This window comes from Ambystoma mexicanum, chromosome 14, assembly GCF_040938575.1.
Source record: "Ambystoma mexicanum isolate Mex_15411 chromosome 14, UKY_AmexF1_1, whole genome shotgun sequence".
In the NCBI taxonomy this organism is placed as follows: domain Eukaryota; kingdom Metazoa; phylum Chordata; class Amphibia; order Caudata; family Ambystomatidae; genus Ambystoma; species Ambystoma mexicanum.
In genome coordinates, this window is record NC_090940.1 from 569,231,210 (window position 1) to 569,244,608 (window position 13,399).

Genomic DNA, 13,399 nt, shown 5'->3' on the forward strand with positions numbered 1-13,399 from the left:
ATGGTGGCTTGCAAACTTGTGTTGGTCGACGCTGAGGAGGATCCCCTTACCAGCCAGTCGTCGAGGTATGGGTAAACATGGTGGCCTTGCTTCCTTAGCCAGGCCGCTACCGGGGCCAGGCATTTTGTGAACGTTCTGGGGGAGGTCTTGAGCCCAAAGGGGAGAACCGTGAATTGGTAGTGAGTCCGCCCTATTACAAATCTCAGGAATTTCCTGTGTTTCCGACACATTGGAATATGGAAGTCCGCGTCCTGTAAATCCAGGGATGCTAGAAAATCCCCTTCTTGAACGGCGCAAATCACTTCCTGCAGCGTGAGCATTTTGAATTTCAGGCTCTTTAAAGACTTGTTGAGATCGCGTAAGTCTAAAATGGGACGCCATTTGCCGTTCGCCTTTTTTACGACGAAGTGTCTTGAGTAGACGCCTTGACCTCTCTGTGATGTTGGAACTAATTCTATCATGCCCTTTGCTAACATGAGAGTTACCTCTTGTTGCAGTATCTTCAGATGGGAATGAGCGGTGAACGCAGGTGGAACGCGCGCAGGGCTGTGCTTGAATTGCAGAGAGTGCCCGTTCCTTATAGTGTCCAGTACCCATTGATCCGTCGTTATTCGTTCCCATTTGTCGACATATGCTGACACTCTTCCCCCCAGAACGGTGTGTTGGCTGTCACTGCTGATCTTTATTTGGTTTGTCTCTCGACGACAGATAGGATGGTCTCTTCCTGGACGTCTGGAAGTTCCGGCGTCGGTTTGCCGTTTGGGAAGCACACCTGTATCCCTGCGAGGGGTAAGCCGACCTGCCAAAGGATCTATCTCCAGACGCAGAGAATCTGGAATTACCTGAAGCCCCTCTAAAGGGACGAAAAGACTTGTAGCTTCGGCCACTCTGGAGGGCACCCAATGAACGTGCCGTGTCCGAGTCCTCTTTCATTCCCTTAAGGGCCTCGTCTACCTTCTCTCCGAATAGAAGGTCCCCGCAAAAGGCATATCTAGTACTTTGTATTGTACCTCTGGTCTGAAGTAGGTACACTTAAGCCATGATTGTCATCGTAATACGACCCCATTATTGACTTACTTGAAGCCTGACTCAGCGAGGTCAACCGCGATGTTTATTGCGTGATTGGAGGCTTCCTCACCCTCTCGAACAAGTAACATCGCTGCCTTCCTATGCTCTTCCGGAAGATGATCCAGCAACGGCGCTAGCCTGTGCCACATCTCTCTGTCGTATCTGGCTACGATAGCTAGAGAATTTGCGGCCTTTACCGTGGTTGCTCCCACGGATAGCACTTTTTTGCCAAAGGCATCCTGGCGTCTTGCCTCGTTTTCAGGTGGAGTCGTGCACTTGTGCTGGGCCTTCGCCTTCCTCGCCGCTGCCGCCGACACCACCGATTCTGGCGTTGGTTGGGAGGATAAACACTTGGGGGTAGACTCTGGAGCCTTAAACTTTTTCTCGAGGCGTCCTTTCACTGCCGGCTCCGAAAAGAGGTGACGCATTGTCTGCAATCCCTCTTTCCATACGTGGTCTAGTATTGATATTGAGAACACATACCTCCTTCTCTTACCCATGTGGTCGAACAAAAAACAGTCCTTTTTCTGTTCTTCCTGGGATAAACCAAATTCTTTACACGCCTTCTCCATCATAGAATGGAATGATGCAATGTTGATCCGGAGGGGACGGGTGAGCTGGGCTTCTTGGGGTTTCTAACTCCACCTCTGACTCCCAGGTTGGATCCCTGGAGGGGGATGATGAGATATCCGACATGGCTCCCCTGTCAGACTCCGAATCTGGCAACTCACCTTTCTCTTGTGGCGCCAGTGCTCAGATTGGCGTGCGTAAGTGCGTCGGTGGACGGGACGGGCCCGGCTCGTCGACGGGTGACTGTGGCAGGTTTGCCTGAGGTAGTCGCTGATCCAACGACTGCACCAGAGATTGAAGCGTGGACAGAATTTCCAACGACAAAACAGAGTGAGGATTGAGAAGAGGGGCAGATACCCTCGTCGAAGACTTGTCAACCACTCGTAGCCCTAGGTCTGCCGGGCCAGCTATTCTCCCGCTCTCGTCCTCCCCTGAGGACAGCGACACAGCCTGTTCTTGCAGCAAAGTATCCGGGGGGAGTCGGATCAAAAACTTCGGGCCTCCAGGCTTCCCGTAGAACCCCCGTTGACGAGGCCACCGTCGCAGTCGTTGTCAATGGGATGGTGGATATCACCTGCGTCAGTGGCAGGGTGGAGGCCGATGACTGGACCGCCGTCGACAACGGTGACTTAGCAGGTGGTTTAGGCGGTCCCGCCTTTTCCACACTTGGCCTGCCTTTACTCGTCTCTCGACTCGAAGTCGATCTATGGTGATCGCCCGAGGAGGATTTCGGCCTTTCCTTGTCATACTTTTTTGATGAAGACGACGATTTTTTCGACGAGGACTCTCTAGCTGAATGGCTCCGAAATGACTCTTTTTCCGTCGTTTGAGATTTCTTCGCCGTTGGTTCCGAGGAGGCAGCTCGGTGTGAGGTTTTCGCCGATTGTGTGGAGCCTACCTCCGAAGGGGTGTTATGCCCCCGCTCCATCGTTCAGTGGCCGACGGTTTCGGTCTTTGAGGGTCTTTTGAGAAAACCCTTTGCATATTTCGCAGTTATCAGCGGAATGATGAGGGTGGAGACAGTATATACAATCCATATGTCCATCCCCCTCGTAAACCTTTTTCAAGCCGCACGTCGCGCATGGACAGAACAGCGATTTTCCTGACATGGAGGAAAATTTTCCTCGAACTCCAACTCCAGGTACAGAACCTTGTACAAAATAGTAAGACGACGCGAGGAGATCCCACTACTTTGGAGACGGTTGAAATCTGAAGGGGCGCCGCGGGGGCGGGCCTCTTATACAGGGACGGCCTACAGAGCATGCGTAGGCGGGTCCTAAAAGGACGTAGATAGGACACAAAAGTGGCGAAAGTTTTCCTATAGGAAAAGGCTATATATGTGTACCGAGGGATCCCAGTCTGACGACGGGGAATATTCTAAGCATGTGAATCCATGAAAGATCCAATGCTGGAGAAATAAGCTTGTGCCTTTATTGTAAAGTGCACTTGCACTGAAGCCAACCTTTGCTTCAACTCTTCTGCTAGACTCACACTGGTGAATATAATGTTCTTTTGAAATGTTTACTTGGCTTTATATTCTTTATTCACTTCCTATAGACAACTTCATTATATAAAGAATATATATTTGAAAATCTATTGTGTGGACCTTCCCTTATTGTGTGATAAAGGCATTCACTGTACCTTTAAACCAGTTCACTCCTGATGGGTGGACTGGTCAGCTCACACCAGTCTACCACTTGGAGAGTTGGGAACTCAAAGTAAACACTGTGCAAGCCAGGTAGAATGACATATCTGAGCCATAGAAGATATCCTAAGAAACCCCCACCCCAACCATTCCTCTGGCTACCCATCAGGAGTTTATTCCAATGTAATCCCCATGGAACATTAAGCCTTTCACAGCACTGCACCTCTTCCATCTTCCCAAAATATCCACACATACTACCGAGTATGCCAACCCAGCCAACAACAAATGGTAAGCCTTGTGATGAATCCAATGGAGTCATCAAGGATTCCCCGGCGGTGACCTCCTCCCATGTGCCCATGGGACGACAGCAGCTACCTGATCCTTACCCTGGGGGTGGCTTCATGAGGGGAAGATCACAAGGGAGGAGACAACTACCAGAGAAATGTCATGACTTCATTGGATGAGACGCAGTATCTCACAGTTTCCCTCAAGGAAGACCCTCTAATACCAAAGACCCTCATGGCATACTGACAATTGCTTTCCTCCCCCCTTGTAGCAGTAAAGAAACCCCTTCATATTTTTTGGTCAAGTGTCCAACTATAACAACACTTTTTTCCTCCAAAGTACCCATAAGTAAATTCAATAAGAATCATGCATCCAGTAACACCTATGGACTTCAACTCAGAGAATCCCCCCTCCCACACCCAACCCATCCCTCCATGTACTGAGACGAGGAGGATGCAGGAGTTTAAACAATATACCAAGAACCTGAAACCTAATGTGCAGTCCAGTAGTTTTTCCAAAGCACTGGTGTGCGGGATATTTCAACCTGGCGAGCGCACTTTTTGGAGAGGCACTGCAGGAGACGTTGGCTGCTGTTCCAAAGCTCAAAGACGCAAAGATCACGTACCAGAGTGGCCGAGCAGAGGAGGCCGTCACGTTAAGAGGGCGAGACTCTGTACCAGAGACAGAAGTTCCATGGAGACACTGGGAGCCGTGAGAGAGGGCCTGGGAGCCAACAGAACGTCTACATACTCCAGTTTGGAAAGCGGGTGAAAGCAGCATGCTGCAGAAGCGCGAACCAGAGACTCTGGAGAAAGCTGGGAAGTCTTCTCAAAGCCAGAGGGGACCCCGGGCCATTCCGGTAACCGCGCCACCAGGAGTTTAAACATAATACCATTAAATAATTGCAAAAATAATTGCAAAACAAAGGGGGGGTCTGGGAATCTCTCTATCAGCACGAACATAGCCATTGTTTTCCATTAAATAATTGTTTGACTGCAGAAAAGACAAAGTACAACCGCCAATGAACTATGAATGCCTAAAGTGCAAATGTGGGGCAAACCTTACCACAAACATATATATGAACCCAAGCACAATACATGCAGTATTGGCAACACTGAGAAACTGTAAAACGCATGACAAGACCTGGCAAGCAAGACTCCTGGCAGGAGAGTACACCAGGCAGTGGGCACTGCATAAAGGAACCTGGCAGGAGAGAATACCAGGCAATTTGCAAGCCCCCAGAAATGTTAAAGAAGCATTGTGTTGCCTGAACCAAGCAGAGATTCGTGTTTGTATGCTGAACCAAGGAACGATTGGTAAAGATTATCTGAACCAAGGAAAGACGGATATTAAAGAAAGACAAGTGTTTTCCAAATCAAGGAGAAAGCTGCCTTAATGGAAGACAATTAAATAATGTGTAAACCCTTGTGAAGCAAAGCAGGAAACAAAGGAATTACTAGTAAAATAAACTGTTTTCACTCTACTTAGGAATCCAGGCGAAGGGATCCACCCTCTGGAACCAGGGGCTTCCACCTTGGAGAACATTTTAGTTGGAATTGTTCTCACTTCAGTTGTGAACACTTTTTGCCAGTTTCAAGTTGAAGATATTTTCCTTACACACATTTTTTTTGTTGTAGTGCGAGGGTCAGGATAGGACATTTTGGACATAAGGACGTGTTATCAGTTATTGACATCCTGACACAGACAGTTCCTTAGTTTTGGTTTATAGGTAGGGAAGCTCCTGTTAAGCATAGGGTGAGAGGTATTTTTCTGACCAACCTTTTTCCATTTAATAAATATATCTTCGACAAAAACATAAGAACCTTGTATCCGGCTCTCACAGTCTGTATCTGGAAAACCCCTTGATAACGACTCCTCAAAAGAGAAAAACACCTGCAATCTACAAACCAGTCTATACATTTATTTTCACATAACCCGCAAACAACAGTCTTGACTTTCACTGTGCCTTGATGAAACTCAGTTAATGGTCTGTGTAGTACACATATCCAAATACAAATTCATGCCATTAAAGATCCTATTTGAACAATATTGTGCTTTTACATTCATCCGTTCTAAATGATCATTTTACAGCTGGATGAGTATAGCTCTGAGGACAAGGCACAAAAGCAATTGACTTACCAGAATCATGTGCGCTATCAAGTTTCCTCCTAGGGCTCCAAATGTGTAGTACACCAAAGCCTGTGAGAGAGCAGGAGTATTAGATCCAGCAAATGGCCATTAGAATGCTAGGCAACTGTGGAAAATCTGCACTTCACCTTACCTTGGCCTGACTAGAATTGACCCCTAATCCGGAGGCGTAGAGAAATCCAAGGGCCTACAAGTGCAAAAAGACAAGTTAGGATCTAGAGCCGAACATTGTTCTTAAACTAGCAAGGAGTTCACGCATTGTTGGCAGTTATACAGTCAAATCAGGAAAACAAATTCAAAGCTCTTCATCAATAATTGAATTGTAACAAGATATGAATTACATAACAATGTAAAGGATGGCCATATAGAGCTCCCAGTGGTAGAAGAGCCGATCAAACGAGTGAAGCTTCTCCTTAAGCCATGGCTTTTGTGCACCAACAGCACAACTCCAAGGAGCAGCCTACTACCTTATTACTCACTGTGTAGCTCAGAGGCAGCTCTGCAGAGGGTTTGGACTACAACTCCCATGATACATCACCATTGACTATGCCGACAAGGACTGGTGGGATTTGTAGCTCAACACATCAAAGGTTGCAGACCTCTGTTGCAGCAGGATGTGTATTGAAGAAAGAATCACAGGGGTAATCAAGGAAATCCCTTCCTCAGAGACATTCTCTTCCCCAATAATCTAATGTAGATGTTACGAATGAATAAACTACTTGTTACCATTGACACAATCACCTTCACCACATCCATGCATGCAAAAAAACAGAGGTAATCTTATTTTTAAATACAAATAGTATTTTGCCACATGTAGATTTGATGTCATATTTGGGGGGGAACATTTTTTTTTCTTTTTAATACATAGGTTTACTTAAAACTACCTGAAGTTGAGACACAGACCCAAAACACAATAAGCATAAGGAATAATTCAGAAGTAAGCCCAATGATGCATAGGGCCCGATAAAAGTATAGCTTGAGGAAAACTTTAATCTCCGACTACCTCTTAGCTACCAAATTATTTAGCATGCCAAATAAAATGTTAGTACACTCATTTACCCCTCAGTGCAACGTGTCTTGTGAGATGTGCAGGCCAGTACGGTAAATTAACGACTGCAAGGCTCAGGGGTAGTGAGATTAAAAATCAAATGGAGATTTTGGAGAGTCCTGCTCGGGATGTCAATAATTTACCCATTTTAATCTCGCACTCATCAAAACCGTGTTTTCATTACGGTCACGTGTACCATTTGTCCTCTAGGCGATCCCTCTTCAGCCAGTTTCTCAAACAGTTCCTTGGCAGAGCGCACATTCTGCTTCAGGGGCTCTCCCAACAACATGGCATATGCAACTTTCTCCATGGCTTTGATGTGGCTCATGTCGGCAGCCTTCAGGAAATAATGATAGGCTCTGCAAGAAAAAGACAAACACATCATCTTTAACATTTTCAACTTTATGTGAAGCATAGAGCCACCTGCTCATTGCAAGCGGCGCCAGGCCCATAAACAAAGTAGTATGAATTTAGCCAAAAAGAATAAATCATAATGTGGCGCCTCAAAGAAAACAGCAGTGCAAAACATCAAAAACTATACGCCCTAAATGATAAATCTCAGTAAATGCATGGACAGAAGCAGATTTTGAAAGAATACTGGGCGTCCTATATAAAAATCCTTTTCTAAATCAAGCCACAACTTCACCCATATGGGCACCAGTCCAATCTCAAAATTTCAATCAGATTCCTCTGCGGTTTGTATAGAGCATACTGCCCCTAACCGAGTTAGAACTTAAATACATCCCAAGACCCCTCAAGTGGTTTCTACAGTATAAAAGGTTGTGGATGGATACGTTCTGATGCAGTCTGGTGAGGGGTTCAGAAGACCAAGCCAGTTGTGCGTGCATACGGCAGGAGTGGTGAGGTGCAACAATTTAATCCAAACACTGTAAATGGTAAAGGGACAAATTAATCAGCCCCAAACGCAAGTGGAGAGAGCTGGCATCAAGTTACAATTAGTCCCACACAAACTACACAACACGGTGTATATATATATTAAGGTGAACCCTCGGATCAACTAACTAACTTTGCGAAAAATGTATGGCTAATAATCTTGGACTCATTTGATGCATCTGTATACAATTTTCCAAAGACGTATCCTTGCCTTGAAGTTATGCAGTCATTTTTAAAAAGGTTTAGAAGAAGCAAAGCACTGAAAAATATTTGCAGGGCAATGAGCATCCACTGAACAGGCACACAGCCTAAACAGCTAGATGATCTGCTTTAAATGTTAAACAAGTTGAGCACAAAGTAATGCCGAGGCACCTTTTGGAGGTTTGTTGCAAATTTGTCCAGACGTTTTATTTAAGTATGGCAGAGAGGGAGGTGCCCCGGCACCAATCGAATATACTTTTTTGAAAGTGTGTCCATTTGCTACTATAGAAATGAAGAGAACTATCTAGAGGACTACAAAGTGGTCTAACAAGGGTAACATTGCACGAGGAATTTGAAGTTGCTAAAGTGGCACCCCTGGTCGACTGAAATCAAAACAAATGCTTATTTTGCTTAATTTAACCCCTTAAGTGCCAAAGGCGAGCTGTCTCGTCCTTGACATTACCTCTGTGTTGCCAAGGACGAGATAGCTCGTCCTTTTTGGCACCTTGTTTTGAGTGATCCCCTGCAATGCAGGGATCGCTCAAAACAGTAATCCAACCCCCGGGCTATGTGAGGGTAGGTTCCTCCTCACTGCCCGGGGGCTGGATTACCTTCAATTGCATGACATGGCGTGAAAAAGCGAAAATGGTAGATAGCATTTTGGGTGGAGGGCTGTGGGGCACCCCAAACCGACAGGGAATTTTCTAATGGGAAGGGCTGGTGGCCCCCTCCCCTCCCACAATGAAGTGGGGGCCGTGTCATGCATCCCTTCCTGTGGGCAGATATCTGCTCCTAGGAAGGGACACCTGACGCCAGGGAGGAATGCATGACAACCCCCCCACCCCTTATCTGCCCCCAGGGAGGGCTACATGAGATGCGCCATCCCTCCGTCGGGGGGGGGGGGGGGTGGAGAGGTCCACCTCCCTTCACATTATAATATTCCCAGGTGGTTTAGGGTGCCCCTCAGCTCCCCCTCCCCAAAGTGCAGCCTGCCATTTTCAATTTTTTTTGCCCATAGGAAGGGTCAAATGTGTTTTCATTGGGGGTGGGGGTTGAGGTTCAATAGACCACCACATATAGCTTGCAAAGGGGGGGTGAGGGGGAACCTTGATTGTAAAGTATGAGTGTAGATTTGTTTTTGCTGGAGTGACCGTAGGTAACAATGTTTTTTTTTTTTTTTTACAGATATTTCTACGCAAGCAGCTGCAACGCTATGGGAGTACTGTTTTTTTATTATTCGATGGGTAGGAACCACCGTCTGTTGGGTGGGCGAGACTGGGGCTGGATTGTTGGTGGTGTGGGTAGGAACGGGTGTTAGGGAGATTTCTCTGTAAAGGTAATTTCCCCAACCTAGTGAGTCCCCCAGCAGCTTTGCTGGATTTTTGGGGTTTATTTTCTTCTCCTGCTAAGAGTGAGACTCGTTTTCTCCCACTCTTAGACATGATTTGAGAATGTCCTTTGACTTTGTAATGTGTTTTATGGGCTATGGGGTCTTTTACTCCATAGGGCTTCATGTGTTTTTGGTATATGTGTTACACAGCACCCTCAGTGCAGTAACACAGGGGTGCCATAGTGACCCCCAAACACAGACTCCATACCCTGGGACTGACTACTGTCTCCCAGGGCATGTAAAGTCACCATTGGCTTTACTAGTCTCAAATTGTGAACAGAACCAGTACAAACCATCATATTGTGGAAGTACTGGTAGGGGTAATTCGATTGCCCCCGAGTCCGTTTTCCAAGGGGGCACTGACCAGTCCCCCCTTGTCGAGTTTCTGGCTGGTGGTAGTGGATACCACGCAAAATATTCCACCGGAATATTTCCTATGGGATTTTCCCATTCATTTTAAACGCACCACTTTTTTAGTGCAATGTTAAAGATACTGCTGGGTTATTTATTTAATATTTATTCCCCGGTTGGGTCTTTTTGCCAGGACTCGGTTTTAAAATGGCGTTTGTGTTCGTCTCGGAAACCCTAACCCAAGTCGAGCCCTTTGTTCCACTTTTGGCGGGCTTCTGCACAGAAGCCTCCAAAAGTGGCGCCACTCTGTCTGGGTCTACAGGATGTGTGGGAGGGGGGAATAGGCACCCTGGACTGAGTTGCATTGGCAACTCAAGTCGCACTCATGTGTGATTGACCCAGTGGTGAGCCGCCCAGCTCACCACTTAGCATGTTTGATTGACAGCTAGGCTGATGAATGGGGTTTTTCTGCATAAAAGCAGGGCTTTGGGGACTGGAACTTCAGAGGTCGCCACAGGTCCTAAAGAATCCGAAGAGGGGAGAAGCTGAGCCATCTACAACGACACCACCGGTGGAGCCCTGCTGTACGAAACTCACCACTTTCCCGACAACAGAGGAGATCTTCTTCCAGGAGAGTCTTCTTCCCCTTGAGCTGGTGGGACGAACCAGTTTGCCTTTTTCGCCTTCGTGGATTGTCTCATGGTCGAATCGCCCGTGCCAAGCACCCCGGCAGCCGGATAGCCACGCTTCACCACTACCGCGAATAAAAGGGTAGTACCTTTTAACCAAGAAACTCTGCGGCTGGTTTCTTCCCTGGCAGTGCAACGACCTCCAGCTTTCCTCCACGTCGAGATCTTTTCTTCCCCTGGACGAAGCCCTGACTTGCACCCGCTGCCAGGAACAACTGCCCCCGCTGGAGCTTTCTCACCATTTGAGGTACTGTGTCCCGCCTGGTCTCCCTTGCAACAGACTGTCCAAGATGTCCCGTAAATCCTTGACTCTCTATCCTGGGGTGACCTCGGACCTGTTAACATTACCTTTCTAACTTGATCCAACCTCTTGACTTTTCTGCAAAGACTTTGAGTGCATTTCCACTGTGTGATCTTGGGCACATTCTGCCTTGCTCTCTCCAAGTGTGGGCCTGGCCTATGAACTTTTTGCTCTACATTAGACCCTGCCTTTCTCGACTTGCTGTGGGTTCTAAAAAGTGTTGGTACAGGGTGATGTTCCTATTCTGCTTTTTCTCTCCCTTTTTTAACAAATTATTGAGTGCCATCTATGGTTACGCGCTCATCTCTGTTTTTCTAAATAAGTGGTGTATTAACGTAGACTTGTCAAATAATTAATTAGGAAGGTGTATTTCTAGTGACTGTGTTTGAACTTGCTTGACATATTAGTGCCAGTGTATTTTTACAAGTGTGTTTTTAAATAAATAATTATATACTTTTGTACCAAAGCTCCGGTCAGCGTTTGCTTGTGCTAATGTATTTATAGCCCTATTGTTTATACTCTATATACTGCCTAACTCTTCTTGAGAGAAGTCTGACGGCTCAGCCACAGCTACCAGGTAAATATGGGTGCTACAGACTGCTACCAATTGGGTTTACTGCTAACACCTGTAGCCTTAAACTTGTTGCAGTGGTTCCTAAGGGAACTGCACTGGTTTCTGCCTAACAATGGGCCATCTGGGCAGATATTTTGGTGGGCTGGGACACAATTGCAGGGGCAGGCCACAAATTGCCCCCCATGCCAGCAGACATTAGTTTTTCCCTGGGAGTGGATGTCTCCCATGTGGGTTGTCCATCTGCAAGCCCAGGCTGCACCTCTGGCTGTGCTACGTTACAGATGTCACCTGCAGGGAGGAATGGGGGAATCCTGCCAGGGCTTGCTGGAGCTGTCGCTGTGCTTAGGGGACGGTACACCCACATGGTACATGGATGTCCAAAGCTGGGGACATTACCTCCACCATTCTTGGAGTTGCGGCTGGGCTGCATTACAACTTTTCCCTTCGGGGCGGTTTTGCCACACTGACGGGACTCCCTGGTGGGGAGAAGGTGTAACGCAGGCCAGCCAGAGCTCCAGCAAAGTCAGCGGTAATGTCCCTGGCATTGGGCACCCTTCTCCTATGTAGATCTTTGGCGGGGCTTGTGGGTAATACATTCTGGGGAGATATGCGCAAGTCAGATCTCTGTGCATTTCCACTGATGTCCTCTTTTGGGAAATACATGGGGTTCCATGTTTTCCTTGCTGGCCTCGACACCCTAGGGTCAAATCTGTAGGTTGCCCACATGAACAAAATGTGCTGTGCTGAAAGAAAGGCTTGGGGTTACCAGTGGGTTAGCCTTTTCCTTTTGCGCCCAGGTAGGTGCCCACACACATGAGGTACCGTTTTCGTTGGGACACCTGTGGGAACGCAGGAAGGTATGACATCTGTTAGCGACGTGTTTCGGTGAGTGGACAGAGAGAAAAGTCTCTGAAATTGGCTGGAAATAAAGAGAATTCTCAGACATTTCGCTCTGGCCACCCACCGAAACACACCGCCAACACCACATGGCCTACCTACCCGCGTCCCCACACGTATCCCAATGAAAACAGTACCTCACATGTGTGGGTGCACCTACCTGGGCGCCAAGGGGAAAGCCTAAAACACGGATAACCCCAAGTCTTTTCCGACAGCTGAATTTCAGGATTTTTTCTGAAGCGCACACCATACAGATATGGGCCTAGGGTGTCCAAGCCACCAAGGAAAACTGGGAACCCGATGCATTTCTGAAAAGAGGACACCCGTGGGAATCCACAGAGGTCTGACTTGCGCAAATTGGGCCAGAATTTATTACAGTTTTCATCGGGACACGTGTGGGAACACAGGATGGTATGACATTTGTTGTTTTTGCATGGTTTTCATAACACTTCGACCCATTTGCTGGTGGCCTTTGTCACACAACCCTTTCTTTTCCCAAATGTGCCTTACATTTAGTCGCTGCTTTATGAAAAATACACTTTTGTAACCTGCAGAAGTCACCTACCCTTGCCCTTTCAAAAAATGTATGCTTGCCGTTCCTCACCACATTGGTTTTCCTGATTTACACATGCTAAGTACGTCTGTTCAGGCCGCAAGCATAAAACTCCTGTGTACCATGGCTCAGTGTTTGGCTTGTGGTATTGCTTGTTTTGTGAAACACTACAAAAATGTGTGATTTCCTAACTGCAAGAGTCGGGGGACTGTAGCGGAGCATTCTTTTTCTCAAAATTCATAGAAGCCATTGCCATACCACGCCAACCATGTCCACCATATAGCTTTTTTTTCCCTCTCATTTCCCCGCTTTTTCCCCAAACTATGGAATTTTCCCCTACCTAGTTATTGCCTGACCTGCGCAAATCACCTCTTCCTAAACTTGGAATTTTGTCTACTTTTCAGAAATGTATGCCTTTCTGTCCTCCAATTTGTTTTTCCTACCCTTTTCTGCCACTCCGTCCACGCATGTCCAATTGGCAAAAATGGGCAAAATTGCCTACGTCTCACAAAACGGTTGATAACCACATCAAAATAATTTTTTTTAGTTTCCACATATCCTGTTCTTGAAAGCCAGGAAATTGGTGAATTCAGCACAGCAAACCATTTGTTCCTAGCTCTTACAAGGAAAAAAAAACAAAGGTTTCTTTATTGGAATTTTTTGAAAGAAAAAAAAAATGTTCCCCCATTTAGTTATTTTCTATCACCCCCTACAGCAACCTAGGATTCCTAGGTGGCATTATGACCGCCTACTTGTGGGGGAAAAAAGGGGCCAAATTTGGCTGA

General features: G+C 46.8%; 1 protein-coding gene across 3 annotated transcripts in view; it reads right to left on the bottom strand.

Moving 5' to 3' along the window:
• The window catches only part of SEL1L (SEL1L adaptor subunit of SYVN1 ubiquitin ligase), a 524,285-nt gene that overhangs the window by 343,500 nt on the left and 167,386 nt on the right, over window positions 1-13,399 (bottom strand). For all 3 annotated transcript variants that reach the window (XM_069637930.1, XM_069637928.1, XM_069637929.1), the window contains exons 6-8: window positions 6,961-7,123; window positions 5,850-5,903; window positions 5,708-5,767 (exon numbers count right to left, since the gene is read on the bottom strand). In XM_069637930.1, coding sequence (XP_069494031.1) covers window positions 5,708-5,767; window positions 5,850-5,903; window positions 6,961-7,123 — 277 coding nt within the window. The remainder of the gene's footprint in view (window positions 1-5,707; window positions 5,768-5,849; window positions 5,904-6,960; window positions 7,124-13,399) is intronic.